The sequence below is a fragment of the Homalodisca vitripennis genome, chromosome 3 (assembly GCF_021130785.1).
Source record: "Homalodisca vitripennis isolate AUS2020 chromosome 3, UT_GWSS_2.1, whole genome shotgun sequence".
NCBI classification, from domain to species: Eukaryota; Metazoa; Arthropoda; class Insecta; order Hemiptera; family Cicadellidae; genus Homalodisca; species Homalodisca vitripennis.
In genome coordinates this window covers 68320893-68345786 of record NC_060209.1, presented here as the reverse complement: position 1 = coordinate 68345786, position 24894 = coordinate 68320893, and the positions used below count along the sequence as shown (strand labels likewise).

The following is a 24894-nucleotide window of genomic DNA, read 5'->3' as shown; positions in this document are numbered from 1 at the left end:
TAGAGAATTTTATTATATTCCTCTTAATACGACTGTTTTTCTTGCTAAATTAGAGAGCTTACATTTCTAGTGAGCATTTACTTTGCATTAGACACAGATCCTACAGGTGGGGTATATGTGTGTGAAATGTTGAACATTGGTAAAGATGGAGAGAAAAATATATATGTTTCGTCAGTTAAAAAGGTATAACTTTTTCTTGTATTGTATATTTGAACTAGCAGTTACCCGTGGCTTTGAACGCGATTTCCCATTAAATAACAGGTGGTTATGTATTTTTGAATGGCTTAATAAACACCCTTAATTATAAGTGATGATCACTGAAAGATATCCCAGTCTTCTTATCCACTATAGAATAGTATAGATAGATATTTAGGTGTCGCATTAGCGTTTTAATTCTTGCCTGATGGAAAAAATATACACAAACATAGACATATGTAAAGTTTTTTTAGGTAAAAAAGCGACTAATCATATGTATACTATTATCATTCTGGTCTTAGGGATTACGGGTCTTGTTGTCCCTATCATAAAGGGTATTTAACAACTATGGTGCTTGTACCGTATACCCCAGAACTACTCTTATTTTTCATTCTACGTACTATTTTATAAATATCAATTACTTCCATATCAAATTTATTCAACAAGACATCAGTTACAGATTGTTGTTCCTGAAGAAACATGTCACACCCGAATGTATTCATTTTAAGGCCCGGTACAGCACCAACACAATACTTGTTGAATACATTAGCATTGAGAGATTCATTTCCATTTAATTTAATTGGGCAATCGTTTACTTTTAAGCTGCACATATATTTATTCTTTCTGTTAAATATATCTCTAAGTATACACAAGCACTTCCTACTACCACTATTACAATGATTTAATAACTTAGAATAATAATTTAACTGTTCTTGCTTTAAACATCTATTTACAAATCTAGCCAAATTACTGTACTCCTCCTTCAGTTTCACGTTAAGATTATTTTTACAAGACATATTTCCACTTTATAAGATTTAGGGTATTAGTTTTCCATTCCTTACGCTTTTTTATTTTTTTCAAGGTGTAAGATGATTCATAACAAGTATTTTATGTTTTATAAAATTCATACAAAGCACTATTTACATTTAGGCTATTTTTAACAGAGGTCCAATTTGCTACAGCCAGCTGTCTACTCAGCTTGATATAATCAAACTCTTTTACAAATATAGTTTTCATTTTACTATCGATAGTGTCCAAGGCGATTATATTTAAACTTTAATGGTCTGTGATTCCCAGCTCCACAATACCGCGATTAATTTGTAAATTCTTTGAAATTCTTACTAAAACTTGATCAATGCAAGAAAAATAATTATTTATTACTCTAGTGGGAGTATCAATAAACTTCTTCTAACCATAGGCTGATATCAAGTTTAAATAATCAGTGGCAGAACCCTAATTTTTATCTTTCAACACACAGACATTTACATCCCCTAAAATAATTGTTGGATCGTTAGAATTTTTCAAAATATTTCCAAAGTAATTTTCAAATTGTTTACAAGCAAACTTATACTTCCTATAAATAACATATAGGGAAAAAATAGTTTTTAAATTATTTATATGTACACTTAAGATACAAGCAGTAAGATAAGGCAGTGAGTATAGATAAGAGATGCGTCAGGCCTGATTATCTGGCCTGTCCTGCAGAAGCATGTCGTAGCCGTCCATCTGGTACCTGTTTCCTCCCCTCTCTTGATCCATACTTCAGTTAAGATGATAAAGTTAAACTTTTCTGAATGGCTGGACAGGTAAACAATCAGTTCATCATAATGTTTTCTCAAGCTTCTAATATTCAAACAAAGTATACGTAATGCTTTAAGCTTAGTAATCTGAGTCATTCACAAGCACAGTCATCCACCACCACCCTCCAATCTGAAACGTCAATGCTCAGCTTCTTTAGGTCCTGAGTAGAAGATATCCGGATTCTATCTCCATTGCCCTCTATTCTGACAAATATATTTCCCTCCCAGGTCCATACATACTTGAATCCAAGTTTTTAGCCTGGAAAAGCAGATTCTTAGTGTATTGGGCCTTATTGACATTAACATGTATATTAGTTTATGGTACATCACTACAAAAATTCTTGATTTTCTTGCTTTTTCAATAATGAGTCTCGTTTATTCCTATCAGAAAATTGTAATATAATGGGACGTTGGCCTCTGTTCCTTTTAGCTGGAATTCTGTGAGCCGCCTGTATATCTTTTGATAGTCGATTAGCTCATGCATATATAATTATTTACATATTCGATCTCAGATGGCAAAGCACAGAGATCAAAGCGGATCTAGATATTATTAAATGCTGGTATCACGTCAAGAAATAAAAAACTTTTGTTAACATTCATATCAAATCTGGCTTATGATGAATGAAGATAATGAAGTGACTTTCATAATATGACAAGCTGACAAGGTTGAATAGAAGCTCAGATGTCAATGGATTTAACAGGCTTAAAACCGTACCCAGCTCATTATTATCTCCTTTCTTTTACAATAAACGTTTTTTTCTTAATTAGTAATCTTATCTTCCTTTTTCTATTTGAACAACTCAATACCTATACAAAACAAAACCGCTAGAGATCCTTGATATTTGAGACAAAAATTATATATGCTCACAGAAAACTAAATATTCTCAAATATATTTCATTCGGTATATAATTGCAGGTATGATTTGGAATAAAATTGAATTTGTAGTTGAATGATATAAAACATATATAACTGTAGCGTCATGGATAAATTATAATAGAATATTTTTATTCATACAAAATATATCATCCTAAGACACAACATTAGGTTTCAGTAAATTAATTATATAATAAACTCCAAACGTTTTATTGTATCAAAATCTAGAAAACCAGGGAAATCTGTTCCTCGATAAATTTACACTAATGCAACAAGTATTAGAATCATTGGTTTTAAAGATTATCAGAAATTTTCAATCGTGCCCTTACCATCGTTAATCGTGTTCATTTCATTGTAACGTATAATGATTGTAATTCTTCTTAACTCTGTTTTAAATTCAGATTATTTATCGCTAGTCATAAACTTTATAGTATGTCATAAAGGAAACCAACTAAAAATAATGATCATTTTCAAAATCCTTTAAAATGGTGGATTTATTGACAATAATATTGTATTATTTTAAATGTTATAAAATGTTCGTAGTACTTCAGGGAATTAAATCTACCCTTTTCGTCAGGTGCAAGCAATTTAATGCATGAAAATACTGAAAACCCATAACCGCACGTTATGGACTGCCACTAAATAAAAAAAAAAATCAATATACCGATTGGCAGATCAATCAATCAGTCAAACATCGGTCAAAATTAGGCTTGCCAATTCTGAAGAAAGAACTAACAAGGAAACTTAAAGTATCAAAAAGGTTAGATTTGGTAAAAAACCAATGTGGAGTTACAGTATAACTTTAGAAATTTATCTAGAGTAAAAAGAGAACATAAAAAAGGCCATCTTAAATTCCTTCCTTTTTTGCTGCCATATGGGGTGACAATCGCCATTTAATATAGGCCTAGGTCAGTTTTATACGGTTTATTGGAGAGCAAACCCATTGTGTCCTGCATTCTATGGTTCAATGTTAACAATAGGTGTTTAGTTTTTATGAAGTGCATTTTTTAGAGAAGTAGTGTATCATGGTTGTTGTAATTCTTAACTTAAGCGTGTTACAACGCTGTGGTATGATTTATAGATTATAGTTATCTATTAGGTTAGTAGGTGTTAACTTGAAGAAGAGATAAGAGTGCCGATATCTAAACGTGGTGTTAATGTCCTGAAATCCTTATTTAATGAGGGTATTACTATAGATCATATTTTTTACGATTTTTCAGATATTCTATTTTATATATCTTTATATATATTATATATATATGTTCCACATACACATAGACCACCTTAGAAACATGTTAAAGAACAGATAGTTAGCTGTCCGTGGTTGTTTTCTGTCCCATTCTTGTACTTTGACCGTAAAGTAGAGTGGAAGTCTATAGTACGTGACCTGTGTACTATATCATGTCATAGAACAGTAAATGAAAATCTCCAGGACGTGAACGGAAAGGCTCACAATGTCTATATTGGTTTATCAAGACCGCAGCAAATCCACTGTAAAGACGCGGTTATGAAACTCGCCGGTTATTCTACTCACTTCACAATAAATTACAACTTGTTGCATTTCAGTTTATGTACCTTCGAAACGAAACTTAATGTGTCCAAATGTTCTAGCAGGTGGAGATTGTTCGTTTCAATTGGAGTTTAAAATAGTTTAATAACTCGAAAAATATTACTCATTTTAGATTTTCAAGTGCTCGATTAATGGATAAATTTTGAGATAATTAAGTTATCTTATGCAAAAAAATTGACTAATTTCTTATTATTTAGTTCCATTTTCATATTATTAGTGAGTTAAAACAGTTTTTAAAAATATAAATGGATTATAACGGAAATAAATTAAAAATTATTGAAAATTGTTTCTAACTGACGGAGATTGCTTTTTTAGCGCGAGTTTAAAATTGTTTTACAACTACACAAATATAATTAATTTTAAACTTCCAAGTAAGTCTCTCTATCAATGATTGAATCAATTTTGAGATAAAAAGGATATTAAAATTAAAAAATATATACTACTTCCGTATTAGGTAGCTACAGTTTATAATTTTCAAGTGCGTTAAAACAGTGTTATAGATACATGCGATTATAAATATTAATTACAAATAAATGAAAACGATCAAAACTTTATCACTATAATATCTGATTACACATATGAAACCAAACGTTTATTGTTATGACTTAACTCACCTTATTCAGTGATATTTATTTAAACTATTTAATGTTTGATCTAGAGAAGTTTTCTACTTTCCAATAATGGCAACTAAACTTAAAGTTAGAGCAATTAAAAACTAATTCCATTGTAAAACGTTTCCTATCAAGTACTCTGACAATAAAAGAATGTACTACGTGATTTGGTATTTTCGAATATTAAAAACTTATAGAACAGAGCAAGTATAAGGCAGATAACAAACCGTTCAGTTTACTATGCGTCTACTTTATAACACTGTCTATAGAATTAATATTTGGAAGATATTATTGATTGTTAATGAAGCTTTTACTATGACCTTGTCAAATGCTGTACTGGTATTTTCATATATGTGCTGGTATACACGGTAATTATTAGGTGGATTAAAATACTAATGCAAAATAATACAGACGGTTCAGTTGAAGAACTTAGGTTAAAGTGTTCTTTATGAAGAATTACCAAAATTAGAATTTTTATTTACCTATATATTTCAGTTAAAATATTTTGTTATAGCTTTGGCCATAAATAGTCAAAATCCATTTTTTAAGAAATGGATAACTTGTCTATACGATACAGAAAATCAGCAAAGTGTATTTTAAATTATAATTAAATAAGCCGTGTTAATATATTTGTTTGAACAGCAGAACAAGATCTACCAAGAACCATCGTTAACATGCATAAGACAGAAGTGTCACATGACAAGATTGAGGTATACCCCAGGGTTACTGACACGACTGACAATGTTATCAGTCACATCTCACTGAACATCTATTCCCTTTGAAAGCTCCCAGTACAAGTACCACCGTTAACGTACATAAGACAGAAGTGTCATGTGACAAGATTGAGGTATACCCCAGGGTTACTGATACAACTGACAATGTTATCAGTCACAGCTCACTGAACATCTATTCCCTTTGAAAGCTCCCAGTACAAGTACCACCGTTAACGTACATAAGACAGAAGTGTCATATGACAAGATTGAGGTATACCCCGGGGTTACTGACACAACTGACAATGTTATCAGTCACAGCTCACTGTACATCTATTCCCTTTGAAAGCTCCCGGTACAAGTACCACCGTTAACGTACATAAGACAGAAGTGTCATATGACAAGATTGAGGTATACCCCGGGGTTACTGACACAACTGACAATGTTATCAGTCACAGCTCACTGAACATCTATTCCCTTTGAAAGCTCTAAGTACAAGTACCACCGTTAACGTACATGAGATAGAAGTGTCATATGACAAGATTGAGGTATACCCCGGGGTGACTGACACAACTGTCAATGCCATCAGTCACAGCTCACTGAACATCTATTCCCTTTGAAGGCTCCCAGTACAAGTACCACCGTTAACGTACATAAGACAGAAGTGTCATACGACAAGATTGAGGTATACCCCGGAGTTACTGACAATTTTTTTCAGTTCGTTTGCTGCTCTTTCTTGTCCGTATGCTGGAAACTCTATAAGACTAAGATCAACTATAGTGGGTACTTTAATATCGACATTATTTTTTAACTATCAGGACAAAATGATGAGCCGAACTTTTCCTGGATTCTTATTCTCATTTCTTTAATGGTAACATTAGGATTTTCTCCTACCCTGACACAACTGACAATGTTATCAGTCACAGCTCACTGAACATCTATTCCCTTTGAAAGCTCCCAGTACAAGTACCACCGTTAACGTACATAAGACAGAAGTGTCATATGACAAGATTGAGGTATACCCCGGGGTTACTGACAACTGACAATGTTATCAGTCACAGCTCACTGAACATCTATTCCATTTGTATGTTTCTAGTACAAGTACCACCGTTAACGTACATAAGACAGAAGTGTCATATGACAAGTTGAGGTATACCCCGGGGTTACTGATACAACTGTCAATGTCATCAGTCACAGCTCACTGAACATCTATTCCCTTTGAAAGCACCCAGTACAAGTACCACCGTTAACGTACATAAGACAGAAATGTCATGTGACAAGATTGAGGTATACCCCAGGGTTACTGATACAACTGACAATGTTATCAGTCACAGCTCACTGAACATCTATTCCCTTTGAAAGCTCCCTGTACAAGTACCACCGTTAACGTACATAAGACAGAAGTGTCATATGACAAGATTGAAGTATACCCCAGGGTTACTGACACAACTGACAATGTTATCAGTCACAGCTCACTGAACATCTATTCCCTTTGAAAGCTCCCAGTACAAGTACCACCGTTAACGTACATAAGACAGAAGTGTCATATGACAAGACCGAGGTATACCCCAGGGTTACTGACACAACTGAAAATGTTATCAGTCACAGCTCACTGAACATCTATTCCCTTTGAAAGCTCCCAGTACAAGTACCACCGTTAACGTACATAAGACAGAAGTGTCATGTGACAAGACCGAGGTATACCCCAGGGTTACTGACGCACTGTATTGCTATCAGTTACAGCTCACTGGACATCTATTCCCTTTGAAAGCTCCCAGTACAAGTACCACCGTTAACGTACATAAGACAGAAGTGTCATGTGACAAGATTGAGGTATACCCCAGGGTTACTGATACAACTGACAATGTTATCAGTCACAGCTCACTGAACATCTATTCCCTTTGAAAGCTCCCAGTACAAGTACCACCGTTAACGTACATAAGACAGAAGTGTCATGTGACAAGATTGAGGTATACCCCAGGGTTACTGATACAACTGACAATGTTATCAGTCACAGCTCACTGAACATCTATTCCCTTTGAAAGCTCCCTGTACAAGTACCACCGTTAACGTACATAAGACAGAAGTGTCATATGACAATATTGAAGTATACCCCAGGGTTACTGACACAACTGACAATGTTATCAGTCACAGCTCACTGAACATCTATTCCCTTTGAAAGCTCCCAGTACAAGTACCACCGTTAACGTACATAAGACAGAAGTGTCATATGACAAGACCGAGGTATACCCCAGGGTTACTGACACAACTGAAAATGTTATCAGTCACAGCTCACTGAACATCTATTCCCTTTGAAAGCTCCCAGTACAAGTACCACCGTTAACGTACATAAGACAGAAGTGTCATGTGACAAGACCGAGGTATACCCCAGGGTTACTGACGCACTGTATTGCTATCAGTTACAGCTCACTGGACATCTATTCCCTGTCACAACTTCCAGTACAAGTAATCCAACTACCAAATATCGAACTTCCAAGCATTTGGCAGCAGTAGTATGAAGGATGAAAATAGAAATACGGTTTACTGTCAAGGTACGATGACGTTAGTAGCGATTAAATATTTATTCATAGGTAATTGAAATATTTAGTAATAATATATTAATTTGCATATTTGTTTGTGTTTGTGTATTCATTGTTACTAACACAGATCCTTGACAAAAGGACTGTTTTAGTTGTAAGATGTTACATTGTATAAGATATAGCCCTCCAATTCCCTAGTAGGTTGAATATTCAACATCGAATGTAATCAGTACACAATCCGATACTGGGTCTATATTAAATGGAAATCTCTCAATTATCTCTTGTTAAGGGAGGTTAATGTATGCGGTATTTTGTTCTATAAAATTTGCTAACCCCTCACTTTTATTTTATCGTTCAAATCGTGGGATAACAAGTTCCAATTTAACCCACAAATCTACTTATCCTTTGCGGTAACGCAATCTATAATATACTCATATAAACACTAAATTCACAGATTTATGAAATCATTAAAATTTGATTAAGATTAACTTTTGAGTAATAAGTTAATTAATTTACCAGTATATCACGTAAATCTTGTATCATTAACAGAAAAGTTTTCAACGAATGAAACTGTTAATAATACCGAAGTGACATGAAATGTAAATTAGAAAGACAAGCCATTTTTGTTTTCCAAGCATATTCTTTTATTAATTCGAATTTAAATATTTTTACTGCATTTTCTGTTAAATTTCTTCAATGTATTGAATTAAATATTAAAAAAACCTTAAAACTTACTTTATATGCATCATCCAAGATATTTATGTATCTTCTTTATACCATATATATTCAACAAATCTAAATTATACTATTCTTAAAGTTCGATTTTCAAAGTATTTGTTTTTGTTTATTATGACACTTTATGTGTTTTAAATTTTACGCATAGTTACAGTTGAATTACGTATTCCTAGAGGAAAAACATCAAATTGTACCATGCATCATTAACAGTACGAAATATTGATTCAGTAACATTTTAGATTTACAGTTTTGAGGAAGAGATTATAAATTCATTTCTTATTAACTAATAATTCATTTAATGACTCCTAACCTTTAACTATTGGTTAATATATGCTCATCATTGCGTGATAATTTTAAGGGTTTTATATTCAAACCATTTTAAGATTAAAATCTAATGATCGTTATTTATAACTAATGCATCTATATGTAGAAAAGTAAATATCACTGGACACTAGGTCTAAGTACTGTATTTTTTGAACAAACGAGTTAAATATAAATGCTACCAAATTATGTAACTATTCAAGCTGAAATAATAACCTCATTAACGGCGAGCTCAGCTAATTCCCTCTCTTGTCTATTTATCCAGGAGCATTAATTATACGTTCTGCTGGTGCTCAGATGTATGTGCTGATCTGTTCATGTCGACTCAGCGACTATAAAACAACACTCAGCTGTAAAGATAACGTACGGAATTTATTATAATGATATTTTTATATACGCTATATTCTTGACAAGTAAATTAATAATAAAAATAATTACTCTTCGATCTAAGTTATGTTGTAACGTATTTTTAACCGTTTATAAAAATATAACCCATTAATTAATTTATAACGGTTATTTTCTAAAAATATGGTTTACCTCGGTCTAGGTCTGTGCTTGATATCCAAGTATTAAGAAACCAGGAGAGTTCAAGTTCCAATTTGGACATATACATGTCACCCGCACCTAAATGACTAAATATTTTACATATTCTTGTAACTATGGGAAGTGAAAAGATATTTTCAAAATCTGTTAACTTTAAAAAATATTGTGGTTTTGATTTTGAGTTTGTGGTTAGCGATAACAAAATAAATGATGTAAGTTGATATCTAAATCAGTGCCGACTTGCGACCAAAATCTACACGTACACATAAAAATAAAAACATATTTTAAAATAAGCGGATTGCTTCAAATTTGAATAATATATAAGAAGTTTAGATGAATATATTTTTGTTTAAATTTTATTTTGAAATCAGTAATTGTAACTAGCCTCAATGTTAATGTAAGCTGTTAAGGTCCTTTTATTAGGTCTTATCAAATATTTAATACTGTCCAGTTTGCGTCAATATTTACTTTGGTAGTCCTCTGGTGTATATTTGAGAAATCTTAAAACTAAAAAGAGCGGAAAAGATTAAAGCAATATTTTTTACTAAAAAGTATAATATACGTCCCAAGTTATTTGTAATATAGCAGTTTGTATCACGATGCTTTTGTTGGATTATTAGTGGATTGGATACTTCCAAAATCAATGTTGGTCTGATATATCTTAATCTTCTGCACAGTAATTTCTCAATTATAAAACATGTAGTTAATGGAGTGTTGAGCACAATTTACCGATACAAAACTAAAGGGCCATACCGATTAAATTAGAATGCTAACACCTATTTGAATGTAATTTTCATAAAAAACATTGATACAAAAATCGTTTAAAAAAATTGACTATACATTAAAATAAACCTTTTTTAAATAATAAGGTAATACCTTAATAATACATTATACGGAATATAGCTCTTTAGCTGAACAGTAGAACTGTTTATATTTGTTTAGTTAAAAAAAAATCAGTTCAGGCGACTAAGCAGTTCCTCTTTTCCACAAATTGGTTCACATATTGCCTTGTAATTACACAGATAATTGATCTTTTCAGTTGGATTCACAATTTAAATTAATGTACACACCTTTTTTATAGATGAGAACTAATACTGATAATTTCTACGGTCAGGAGGCGGCAGGTTCTATCGTGTGAAATGTCCATAATCACCGTTACCGTTCCTGTATTATTAGCAGAGATACATTTTATGGAATATTACTCGTATATTTTTTCCATCAAGTTTGCTTCATTTATCATCGTAGTTTTGTAGAGTGATGTATCATATATTACATTTGGGCATGTGTACCAGACTGTACATTGATATACAGGATGTGTACAAGCCCCCCAAAGTTTTGTAGAGTGATGTTCCATATATTAAATAGGGCATGTTTATCAGACTGCAATTGGTATACAGGATGTGTTCAAGCCCCCCAAATTTTTGTAGAGTGATGTTCCATATATTAAATAGGGCATGTTTATCAGACTGTAATTGGTATAAAGGATGTGTACAAGCCCCCCCACATATTTTGTAGAGTGATGTACCATATATTAAATAGGACATGTTTATCAGACTGTAATTGGTATAAAGGATGTGTACAAGCCCCCCACATATTTTGTAGAGTGATGTACGATATATTAAATAGGACATGTTTATCAGACTGTAATTGGTATAAAGGATGTGTACCGGCCCCCTACATATTTTGTGAGTGATGTACGATATATTAAATAGGACATGTTTATCAGACTGTAATTGGTATAAAGGATGTGTACCGGCCCCCTACATATTTTGTAGAGTGATGTACCATATATTAAATAGGACATGTTTATCAAACTGTAATTGGTATAAAGAATGTGTACCGGCCCCCTACATATTTTGTAGAGTGATGTACCATATATTAAATAGGACATGTTTATCAGACTGTAATTGGTATAAAAGATGTGTACCGGCCCCCTACATATTCAGCCTACAAGAGTTAATTGAAAACGGTCATAAAGAGTAACGAGGCCAATCCACTGGTCCTGCTCCTGCAGCAAACTTTCAAACTAGTTGTGGATTTGGTAGATTTAGGAACTCTAACCAATTTTCTTTGTCTTTTGTTTCACTAATTGTATTTTTTTCTTTGTAAAATGCCTTATCATACAGTTCTGAAGGCAGTTACTTTTTTAAGTTATAAATAATTAGACAAATAATTTGTCCCGGTCCTTACCAAGTAATGCACCGCAGCGTTTCCTCGTAGTGTGATCAGCTGTTATTATTAATTCAGTTTGAAAACGGAAATGTAAGGCTAATGATAATAATACACGTTTTTAAATAAAAATTCACAAACTTAAATACTTGTACCAAAATCTAGAAACAAAAAAATTTGACGAAATTGAAGTTACTCAAAAACAATACCACACAAGTTTTGAAGGTGGTGTTAAGTTTCATGGAACACATGTATGAGTTTTAGACAATTAATTATATTGTTATACATTACAAACATTACAGTACTTCTAAATATAATATTTCATATGCAACGTAAGGACACTTTCAGATTTATAACTTTTCATTATAGTAATTGATACATTTGGCAAGTGTACATATGCTACCGTTCTGTCTCCTAGTTCGGCAGCTGTCTCTGTCTCTTGCCTCATACCCGTGTACGTCTTGGACCATTTCTAGGGCATATTTAGATGCACTACACCCAAAAGCAGTGATGCAAATATCATACATTTGAGGGTGATTTTCATACTCCAAGCTTCCGAAAGTTGAAGATTTTCCGCAATATTAATAGCTGACTTCAGAGGACCGTCCTAATAGCATTCCGCAACACCTGAACTTTAAGCTTTTATGTTAATTGTACCAATGAACGCTCCTATAGGAGGTTCTAAGCCAGAGTATGTAGAGGGAAATGTTGACCATATAACCGGATATAAATTATAGTTCTTCATATGAATGTAATATTATGCAATACCCAATACGAAAGTCGTACTCTGTGCAGTTCATCTGTTACACTGTATTGTAACCAAGAGATAAAAGCATAAGATAAACACTTAAATTAGTACTTATGAATTATGTCATCAAAACATGCAAACACGCATGCTCGTTTTAAGGGCACTGTTTAGTTAAAGGTTACATCATTTTGTAAAATAACTGTGGATTCTAACAGTTGTAGATGTTCATTGAAATTTATGAAATATGTAATGCAATATTTAAAAAGTATAACAAAACTATTAGCTGCATCTGATTTAAAATTTTAATTCGTTAGATTAACTAATAAGATTATAGGCACTTACATTCTTGTACGATAATTATTAGAACGAACGTTTATTAGTAAAATGTCTCGTTATAAATATACCTTTTGATAAAGTGATTTACTTTTCATTTCAGTACTATTTATCCTATGGTTGTTTCACGCACATTGATATCTGAAGCCTACTAAAGTGCCGTATCTTTAACTCTCTAATGTTTACTCTACATTAGCCTCGCCTGATAATAATACATTACGTTACATTTGACTTTAAATATTGTAATGATGTACCACATGTTCGTTTTAAATGGGTTCAACTTTCAAGATCAGTGCTTTTATTATAATTATGCTTGGAATATTGTTTCAAATTATTAAAACTAACCATATTATGTTGGGAGTTTTGAGTTTAGCTTCTTTTTTCTTTTCGCTTAGTACAGGGTGTAAAATATGACACTGTCAAAGAATTCGGAATGCCTATATTATATTATAAAGGTAGGAGTATGCCACACCGGAGTACGTGTTAAAAGAATCGCTGAGGTTAGATCTAAAATTTCTAATCTACAGCTCGTTTTACTCTCGAGATGACCTGCAGACAGATATACGGACAAAAAATTACGCAAAGAAGATGTTTACACAAAAATAACGCATGATAGAACGTATTTTTGTTAAAATTAGTTTTCATGTAAAATTAAAAATCTACGTATGAAATCTTTATCGACATATCTTGATATTCGACATAGTACATTCACACAGGTTAATCCATTTTCGAGACATCGAGCCGACAGACAGATATACATACATACAGACAGACAAACAGAAATGATATTTTTCTGCCTTATAGATGTTTAGCTAAAACTCAGGCTATAATAATATTATATTACTGGAGAAACGTTAGTGAATTCTGTCACTCGGGTAGTGGCTTCTGTTTAGCTAAAACATTGTTGCGATATATTCATTCCACCTGATAATTCATTATATTTAAATGTTCATTAAAGATTATATTAATATATCACACATTCACTGTTTTGGCATTAATCCACGTATTGAATAATAAATTACTGTTAATGGAACTAAGCATAGTGCTTCTATGCCAGGATTTTATTTAGTAAAACCAACAACATAATATTATTAATATCTTGTAATGCAAGGTGATAATATATTTTTCTATGTAATGTATTTAAAAGAGGAATTTTAACATCACGATAGGTAAAAAACTACCAGCCATGTTCAATATCATATGAAATATTGATTATAGTCATTTGGATGGTTTATAATCTATAGTGTTTATCTAATCTCTACACACGTTTACTATCAACCATATCAAGGACAGTAAAAATGTAACTTTAGATCCTTCACTTGTATTTATAAAACGCATTACATAAACGAATAACCCAATACACCTCATTTCCTATTAATATATTAGTGGTGTTTTTTAATAACTGAATTTATGTTTGTTAATACAATCCTCATCAGTAGCTTATTGTTTTCTATTAACAAAATTTAGATGACCTGATTTCTACCTGCCAGAAAGCAATAACTCTAGAAAATGTTAAAATGTTAAATTCATATTTTAACATGTTAAAAATCGGTAATCGCATATAAGACAAGAATACATGTTTTATTATCCATACATGGATAATATGGAAAGTGATCATGTATGTAATAGCAGTTCCAAAAATGTATATAAATCCACCCAATATATTTAAAAAAATGTTGTAAAACATTCTCTAATAGAGTACCTATCGCATAGAAGGCACTTTTTGTAAGAAGTCCACAAAGTTACTTAGTTATCTAAAGAATTCAGCAATATTTTGTTACTCAATATTTTTAAACTTGTAGCAAATAGTGTCCATCTTGCAAAATATGAATACAAAAAGTGAACATTGTTAAAAAGGTTTATTATTGTATATATATATATATATATATATATATATATATATATATATATATATATATTAAAGGCTCTTTTCATACTTTAAAGTTATTTTTGTGAATACCTATAACTGCTTGCCTATCAACTTCTGCGATTTCTTACCTGCTACTTTCGTTCAGTATCAGTTAACGATAACTACGATTTAAAAATCTTGCGAAGACTTTTAACTAGTATGGGCGTTTATGCGTTCAGTGGCTACTGTCGCTCCCTGTTGAAGTGATTACTTCTTTTGGCAGGCTATGGATCTGTTTCGCACGGGGAAAATATTTTAGTTTCGCGTCATGCATAGGCATTTTCTAGCTATAGCCGTATTGTAATTTAATCCTGAAGAAAATTAGTCTTTCTGTTGACTAATTATAATTATATCAACAGAAAGACTAATTTTCTAAAGTAAAGGTTATCATTTACTCAATTACATTATGTCTTACCTTACATTCAATTACAAAATAAATTACGTAAAAAATTAATTTAATACAAATTTTGCTGAAGAAACGTTAAAACCATTAATGGACTTTAAAAGATAAATTAAATTTTAAATTTTATGTCAAACGATATAAACATAAGTATGAGACACGGAACAGCAATATAGATGCTGTTTACATGATATTTAGCAGGGTTTTATCCCATATTTTTTATTTCTTATTTCAGTTATTATAAACCTATAGTTTCATTTTTAGAATATAATGATAGTGAAAATGAACTAATTATTTTGGAAATAGAAGAATGTAGAAAATGTTATACTAAACAAATTATAGAAACTAATTTATACGATAATAATGAAAATGTATAAATAGTTAGTACTTTAATATTTAGAAGTCAGTGATTGTAATATATAAAATGTAAAAAACATAAAATTAATAAAAATAAAAAAAACTTTTTTATGTTAAAGAACTGAGTGTCTTATATTATATTTAAATATAAAAATAACAATTTAATAATTAGTAAACGTACTTTTTTAAGATATATATATTCACAGCCCGTTATAAGAAGTAGTCACTTCCGTCAGTCAGTTCCGCGTATGCCTTTCCATTTTTTCATTCATAGACTAATCCTAGAAAGTAAAGTTAGTGTGGTGTCCTTTTTTTAAAAAAGAATGTGAAATTAAATCTTGTAAAATTTACAGCCTTGAATATTTAAAATATTACAGGAGTAGGGGCTACTATGATTTCTCGTTTAAAGCATAATTAAGAATAGAAAAAACGTCAAACCCGAAAGATCAACGTGAACTGATAAAATAAGTCACTGATAACATTTATCCGTCGACCGGTACTTCGCACTGTCATAGTGCTTAATTGAAGTGTAGGAAAGCATAAAGAATAGAAGATTCACTATCGATTATCCAATACAGGTGGACCAACACTTAGTGTTCTGAGGTCACAATAATGTCCCTTATTTTCCTCGGCCTCTTCACACCAATTGACAAGTTTATTAGCAGGAATACAACACCCGACTGTCCTGTACATAGTTAATTACAAACATCCATTTGGAACCGCTCACTATTAAATACGCGTATATCCACATTGCCACTCGTTTTGACACGAAACCCTGAAACAACATATTATTTAATCTTAGGTTTAAAATTAAATGTATGACATTTTCCTACTTCATGAAGTTATGACATAAATATTATTGCCCCTGACGATCCTAAAAAGAGTGAGGACGTGTATTGTTTTTGTTTTAGTTGAATTTGCCAGTATTAATAATGAAACTATATCGAAAGTGCGAGTAAGTAATTTACAAAACTTTGAACCAAGACAATCGAAGCCGAAGTCGAAGTTAACAATCGATCTGAGAAAACATCCACCGGAAATTATCTCCACCGGAAACCGCAAGATTGAAACAATGACGTCACCTGTACCATTCTAAACTGTACTTTTCTTACCAAGTTGATCTAAAGATTTGGCTTCTTGTCCTCAAAATTCAAAATTGAAATACAAAATTGAAAATAAAAAATTTTAACTTTTCTAACATGAAATAGTTAAACTAGAATAATAAATTATTTTCAGTTATAAATTATTAAATTGATTAATAAATGATAAACAACAAATTATACAGTATATATTTAAAAAATAAATATTATATGTGGTTTCTTCAGATGTAAATTTTTGATTTTTCACCGCATTATATTCCAGCGGTTTGATTGAAGGTGGAAACAACTTTGTCCATTGTTAAGACTAACATTAGTCAAAATTTTTACCACAAATAAGATTTATATATCGTTGGTAAAATAGAGCATCAGAATTTTAAACTGTACAGTACGATGTCTATTACAACTACCTGTAACTAAACCTTTTGAGTTATTATTTAAATTTAGGGAATCATATCTTTTTTAATACTTACAGATTAAATTTTCATGTTATGTTAAGGTTGAATCTCTATAATTTTAGTCACATTGCATGTGGACTGCATATGGTAAACAACATTATACGCCATGAGGCCTTATAACAAATTATTATCAGCGTCACTTTTAGTTTTTAAAACTAAGGTGTTTAAAATTAATTAATTTTAATTTCACGCAAAATTTAGCTAGGACATAAACGTGGAAAAGTGATTCATACCTCGGCATATAATTAAAAATAAGGTATGTTACTGGACAGTAATTGGTCAAGAGCAATACACAAATGTGCTACAACATGTTAAAAACATGTAGAATGTAAATTAATAATGTGTGTCATCTGGTGGTAAGGTAATATAAGTACATGAAAAATTTGAAAAGTTTTAAACGAGGTGCCATGTTTATGGTTTACACCCTTTGTGTGGTTGCTGAAGTAGGCAACACCAAGCCACTCTTGTTGATATGAGCATCGGTGTAGTTTTGCAACTTAACGTCGTTATGGAGTGACACTTTGTGTAAGCTTTACTGAGAGTATGTTGTTCATATCCGAGACTCTAGTATTCCCAGTGGTGCTTCAGCAAAGTAGGCAACACCAAGCCACTCTTGTTGATATGAGCATCGGTGTAGTTTTGCAACTTAACGTCGTTATGGAGTGACACTTTGTGTAAGCTTTACTGAGAGTATGTTGTTCATATCCGAGACTCTAGTATTCCCAGTGGTGCTTCAGCAAAGACATGATTCTGCAAGTTTCTAGCGTTGTTGGCTTTAAAGCTATAAAATGTTTATTACACACTAGGGTTGTGAAAAACTATTAATAACTTATGAGGCAGCTTTGTATACGGAAGCATTAAACTTTAGACTTGAAATTTGCATTGAAACTTAATTTCTACACATATACAAAAGCTTTCAATAATGTGGTATGTCCCTTTTCGGAATACGGCTCACCTTAAAAGACCGCAACTCTACGCAGAATATATCGAGAACGAATATCTTGAGAACATTCAATGAAACTTTATTTCAACAAAGATACAAAAACGTTCCATAATGGGCATGTCACTCTACGGAATGTGGCTGGATATTAAACACAGTATTTGTCGTAAAATAACTCGAGAACGAATATCCACGAGGATAAGTTTTTAATAAAAACTTTAATTCTACATATATACAAAAGTGTTCAATGATGGCCCATGTCTCTATACGGAATGTGGCTGAACATTAAAAACAGCAAATATAAGCAGTTTATATCGAGAAAGAAAATCCTGCGAACACGTTTTCAATGAAGATTTAATTCTAAATAGATGGAAACGCGTTTGATGATGGGGCGTTGTGGCTGAACTTTAAATACCGTAACTGTCCGCAGGATATCTCGAGAACAAATATCCTGAGAACGAGTTTCCAATGAAAACTAATTTTTATGTATATACAAAAGAGTTCAATGATGGAGCATGCTTCTCTACGGAATGTGGCTGAACTTTAAAAACCATTAGTGTATGTAACTGTTATCTCGGGAACGAAAAGAGTAGTACTTCAATGAAGTAGAAGCATGCTATAGAACACTGCGCAGCGGTCTCTCATTAGCCAATGGATGATACATTCGTTTATGCATGACTGCTACATTTATTGTTTTATTACATAGAATTTACTTGCAAAATTGTACGGGTTATTTTGTATCAAATATTAAAACTCCTTTTACTAAAGTGGTGCCAAACAGCAACCATTTTCATGAGCCATAAACTGTTATTATCCCATATTGTTCTTTACATTAAGTACCTTAACTCTTAAATTGTTACAACAAACTACAACTCTTTTAACAGGCCATGTCAACCCTACAAAAATGATGACGCTTTTAATTCGCTCTTAAAAAGTAGAATGATTATTAAATAATAATTCTAATTAATAGTTTAAAATTAATATTTGAAAGTAAAACCAATCTATGTCACACAGTTTTGAATAAAGTAATAAGTTTAAATTAAGTAATAATACTTTCATAAATATGTTCAAAAGTTTGGGATAAAGCTAATTTTTCAATGGCGAATGTTTATTCCATTAATTCTTAAAAGCGATGATGATTTTGGAGACTTTGCACTAACTCATAAACCGCCTATACAAGAAGGGATACTCTCGGACATACGGTGACATTCAAAGTACGCCCTATATCAAGAGGGAATGGACTTTTGAGAGGGTCTAATTTTTTTTCGTTGCATAAAGTTTCTTCGAGTCCGTTTTATTTAGCATTTTCATTCTTTGGTGAAGGGCGCTGGCATATAACTGACGATTAAGGTGTTTTCTACTATTTTAGGAAATAGCTTTTCTACCTCAACTGGTTTACACAGATACTCGTAGTTACCAATTGGTTGGAGCCGGAGACAAAATTCGAGTGCTAAGTTTAACCACAACTGCCTTACGATCGTTAACCTTTGATTACTCAAGCAAGTCTTACCACTCCACGGTTTTGATAATTGCTAAGCATTAAACATACGAGTATGTCGTCTTGCAGGATATATTTAAGTTGATCTTTCTTACACATGTACTCTTATGTTTCAATCAAGTCTCAGAAAAGGTTGAGTTCTGTACATTTTGCGTATTGTGAAATTCGCTGTGAATGGCGTATCAGCCGATTATGCTTGTACCTTTTTACAGTAGGCTATTATGAAATGTATCAAGCAAGTATAGCCAAAATTAATAATCAGACGATGATTTATAGACTCAACTTACTGTAATTAATTTCAAACTGATGGTAATGTCTTCATTAATGTCAAAAATGTCAATAATGATGACAAAAAAGGTTCAACAGTACTTGAATGCGCAGAGTTTTAAATTCTAATATTAAATAACGAGCAGGTTAGATATTTTCACATTTGTTGTGTTCTAAATTTAGTGGATACTAGCATAAAAAGAATTTTTATTTCAATGATGTTCCCTTGATAAAAACTGAGTTGTTGTGAAGAAATACTGAAGGCACATTCAATATTGCATTCAGTAAATCTAAGAGAACCTATTTGGATCATGAATGCTATTGTTTATAGGAATTTTAGAATGCGTAGTAACAATATTCTAACAAAGAACCACAAATCGAGTTGCAATAACCGTTCATTCTCTGCTTGGTCGATATTCAGGTTAAATATGAAGTGGAACTCCAAAGTTCTAACATACGTAGTAACAATATTCTAACAGCGAGCCACAAATCGAGATGCAATAACCGTTCATTCTCTGCCTGGTCGATATCAGCCAAAATACGAAGTGAGCTGGCAAAGGTCGTAATGTAAGCTATTTTCGTAAGACTTATATATATATATATATATATATAGAATATTGACTCTAAAGTTATATATGATAGTGTATGTCAACTACAGAAGGAATTCGATTTTGTAACAAGCTACGGTATATATGGTTCGTGTAATTATGTACGGTACGTAAGAGATGTAATTCCTTACTATAACATTTTATCAACTGTCTGACTAAAATTGGAACAAAGGTAAATTATATTTATAAGTTTCATTGAAAATATATCAAACTGAAGATTTAATATCAGCTTAGAATTTTGATTTATATAATAATGATTATATTTTTACCGGATGTCAATTTAATAATAATATTAACAATTTTAAACTCGACCATCTATATAACTTTAATGTTTAAATAATTATATACTTATTGGAGCTTTCTAAGTCTAATTTTTACGTTGTATAATTTATGAATATATTCACAAAATATATGCTATCATATTTTCAAATTTTTGGATGACAACTATCTGGATATCTGAACACATATAAAAGAATATTCACGGCATAATTTGTAAATTAATATATAATCTTAGGGATCTTTCACGTCCTGAAATGCTGAGTAACTATGATATAACTGCGTCTTCTTGGAACATTAAGTAATGGTTAGGTTTAAAATAATTTTAAATTTCTAAAATACTATTCAAAATATTGTAGATGTTGTGGAATAGTTAATACACTTTTGTAAATGCGAATAATCGACATTTGGAAACTTTATATTATGAGTCTGGTTTCTAAACTTACTTAAGGCTTATTTACGTACTATTTTCGAGCCAAATACAGTTTGAATAAGTTATAAGGTATGAAAGTTAATGTGTTCACTCTTTTTGCCGCTATTTAACAAAATAGCACTAATAAGTATATTATTATAAATAATAATATACTTCTTAAAACTTTGTACGGCCGCTCTCTTGAAACCTTACGCGATACTTGTAAGAACAAACTTTGTTATAAATAACGTCTTAATACTAATCCAATTTCCGTTTTGCTCTACAATGCCTAATAACAGACTTGTAGATATTCTTCTTTATAATTTGGACTACTACCATCTGTAAATATTTAAAAAATATCCAAAATTTATTGTTATAATAGTGGTTTGTACAAAAGCGAATGGCGAAATGGAAATTATACTGAGTGTATGCATCAGTTTGTTATTAAGTTTAATTGTATGTCCATATTTACAACCCGCGTTAGTGCATAAACCTACATAAACATATTAAAACACTTCGAATGGAGGATGATTTTGGGTTCTGGGACTCATAAGTGGCAAAAATGAAATGTCGCGAGGATGATTCTAATAAGAAAATGTCTATGAAATTTGGTTAAAAATCCCGTTGGTAATTTAAACATAACAAAAATAGAAGTTAACTTATATCAAGTTTTCCATATCAGCTAGTCAAAATCGGGTTACTCACAATTTATAACTTACGAATGGCTGAACCGATTATAACTCTGATTATTTCGATTCGTCTATGTCCTGAATAACGGAATAACAATTTAGTGAAAGTTCACAGAAGAAATAAGATAAATACAAGTACGAACAAAATGTCTTTCAATATCAGCAAATGCACCTCTATTACTTTTTATCGCACCATGAACCCAATCATATTTGATTATTCAATCACGGATACACCATTGGTCAGGGTTAGTGAAACCAAGGATCTTGGTGTTATATTTACCACCAATCTAAGTTGGGAGCAACACGTTATGACCACATGCAGCATAGCCCTCAAAATTCTTGGTCTTCTCTTCAGAGTTACTAAGCCTTTCTCCGACCTGCGCGTCTTGAGGACGCTGTATTGCTGCTTGATAAGACCACACCTTGAATATTGTTGCGTGGTGTGGTCCCCTCACCAGTTGTACTTGAGGGATAGCATTGAGATGGTGCAGATGAGGTTCCTGAGACTTGCGGGAGTGCGCCTTGGATTTAGGTATCTGGATGTCTCAGAACAAGAGATTTCGTCTTATCTTAACTTACCTTCACTTGAAACAAGACGCTCCATCCATGACGTTCACTTCTTGTACAAGCTGGTTAACGGAATCATCGATTGCCCAGACCTGCTACAGAAAATAAATTTCCAAATTCCCACTGGCACAAGATCTAGAGTCCTTTTTGCAAGAACTTCGGTGACAACTTCCTATGCAGCCAACAGTCCTGTGATTAGGATGTAGAGACTTGGATGCTTGCTACCAGAACACATGGACTTTTTCTGCGCTTCCTTGGCCTTACTTCAAGAGAGCTCTATGTGATTCTCAGTGCTTGACCATTCAACTATAAATTTCAAAACACAAACGCGCACAAACGCGGACGCGCACGCACACCTGTGCTCGTGTTTGGTTTTTGATGGTTCCTTTAGGGGGTCATACCCATAAGTGCCTTATTGCCTGGATTTAGTTTTGTGTTAGTAATTGTTGCTAACTTACTATGATTATAAATTATTATGCTCGCTTTTGTAATGGTTGATCCGTTGCAAATAAAATAAAATAAAATAAGAAAAAATATGGGAAAAAGGACAAAACCTGTAAAATATGGTAACAGAATCATAATTTGTTTACTTCATTAATGTAACCACTTTATTGAAAAAAATATTTATTGCTTCAAGAAATAGAGTAAGTTTAAAAGTAACACATTTTAAACTTTTAAGTAATCACTGTTGAGTACAGAGATAGATTATCAGGTAATAAAATTGAAATTTGAAGTAAACATATACGTTTAACTGTACATTTTGGCAAATATTATCTTTGGAGTGCTTCATCAGTACTAATGCAGATATCAAAGACTAAGTTACTATATGGCTTACTCCTTCACAAGGTGCACTTCAAAAACAAAAGAAAGACATGACTGGTCAGATGTAAACGGCAAGTGAAGTCAGGCCAGAGCAGTTTCACCAATAAGGAGTGGGGAGGAAATGCACGAGCCATTCGCTACCGAGCGTCGAGTCCCGCTTTTTCACTAGTTTCACTACTGTATATTATTACAATATACTAATGCTACGAACACTCAACAATATTAAAATAAGTTGGAAATACACTGGAATGACATGCACCAATGTAATCAAAAACAATCTGATTTCTTAATGGTGCAAATATCGTCCATACCAACTATGAAGTAAATTTGTTACGAATTAAATCTCCTAACGCTCTCCCACAGTGGAGGGTCAGTGTTAGTGGACGTATGAGCATCCTCGCCATAGATTGTGTGTTGTAGTTTTGATAAAACTGCTATGGTTATTAAGTTAACATTTACAGATTTTATCTTCACATTAATTGACAATTATAGATAATAAAATAGTTCACTGTATTAGACTTGTCAAACTAGTTTATACCAATTGCACAGGTAACGTTGCAGCACGGCTAGAATATAAACTTCACCGGGATGTGAACCCGATCGATCCCATCTCTCACATTCCCGGTTAGTGCGCTACACCAAAAGAATAAAATATCTACTAAAAGAGACCTTCAATATGATGCAATACCCGACTTATGCTCTAATTTAAGATTTCCTTCTCACTCCTTGTGGGCCATCTCCCTGACATGACCAAAAATGGTAGTTACTCAAAAAGTAGATTTATAAGCGCAGTAATGATGTACCAAATTTTTTGGTTTACCTGTAATCGTTCGGGAATGATTAAACCCGTATGGGACCTTTTTAATATTGTTAACATACATATGTATACATACACACACAGAGAGATAAATATGTATAAAACTTACGATAGAAGATCAAGATTAGAAAACCTCTTGTAAGAAATTCATAACTTTACCCTACACCATTATAAGATGAGTAATGGCCAGATCACATAGGTGCCATTACTCTACTAAATTTTGGTAACAGATTGGCTACTATTACAGTAACGGTAGTGGTGATGTTGATGGGTTTTAAACATCTCTTACATCATTGTAAGGTCTGATACACTTGCCCACATTTCATAAATGATACATCACTCTACGCAATTACGATGATAAATGAGAAAACCTTGATGGAAAAATAGACGTGTAGTGTGACGCTAGAAATTTGTCTGCTAATAATACAGGAACGGTAGCGCTGATGAAGGACATGTCACTCTGCCGTCTCCCGCGTAATACGGAGGTGGAAAGTAATCAGTAATCGCTCATCCCTATCTAACAACATGTTATTAATAATCGACACTGGTAAGGTCACTAAAAACTGGTAATAAAACTGGTAAGCTCACTTCTCTTCGTAATCATTGCAAGCCAATATGTGTGAGGTGGAATCGTGTTAATTCAAAAGTTCTAATTCAAGTAAACTGATATTTTAGTACTGTTATTTTTTTATTACATAACCAAATTTTACTGAGATGAAAATACTGTTATCTTGCCGCTTCATAACTGTTATCTTAAGTTAAAATTTATTTCTGGTGCTCAGGAAATTTTGAAAATGAACATCTTCACATCGCCTCCAACAAGCACTTATCACATTATGAAGTGTAGT

At 32.3% G+C, this 24894-nt stretch overlaps 1 protein-coding gene across 1 annotated transcript; it reads left to right on the top strand.

Annotated features, from left to right (window-relative positions):
• Positions 1-22034: 22034 nt before the first annotated feature.
• On the top strand, positions 22035-22613 carry LOC124358227. The gene has a single exon (XM_046810521.1). The coding sequence runs from the start codon at positions 22035-22037 to the stop codon at positions 22611-22613; it is 579 nt and encodes a 192-aa protein (XP_046666477.1).
• The last annotated feature ends 2281 nt before the right edge of the window (positions 22614-24894 follow it).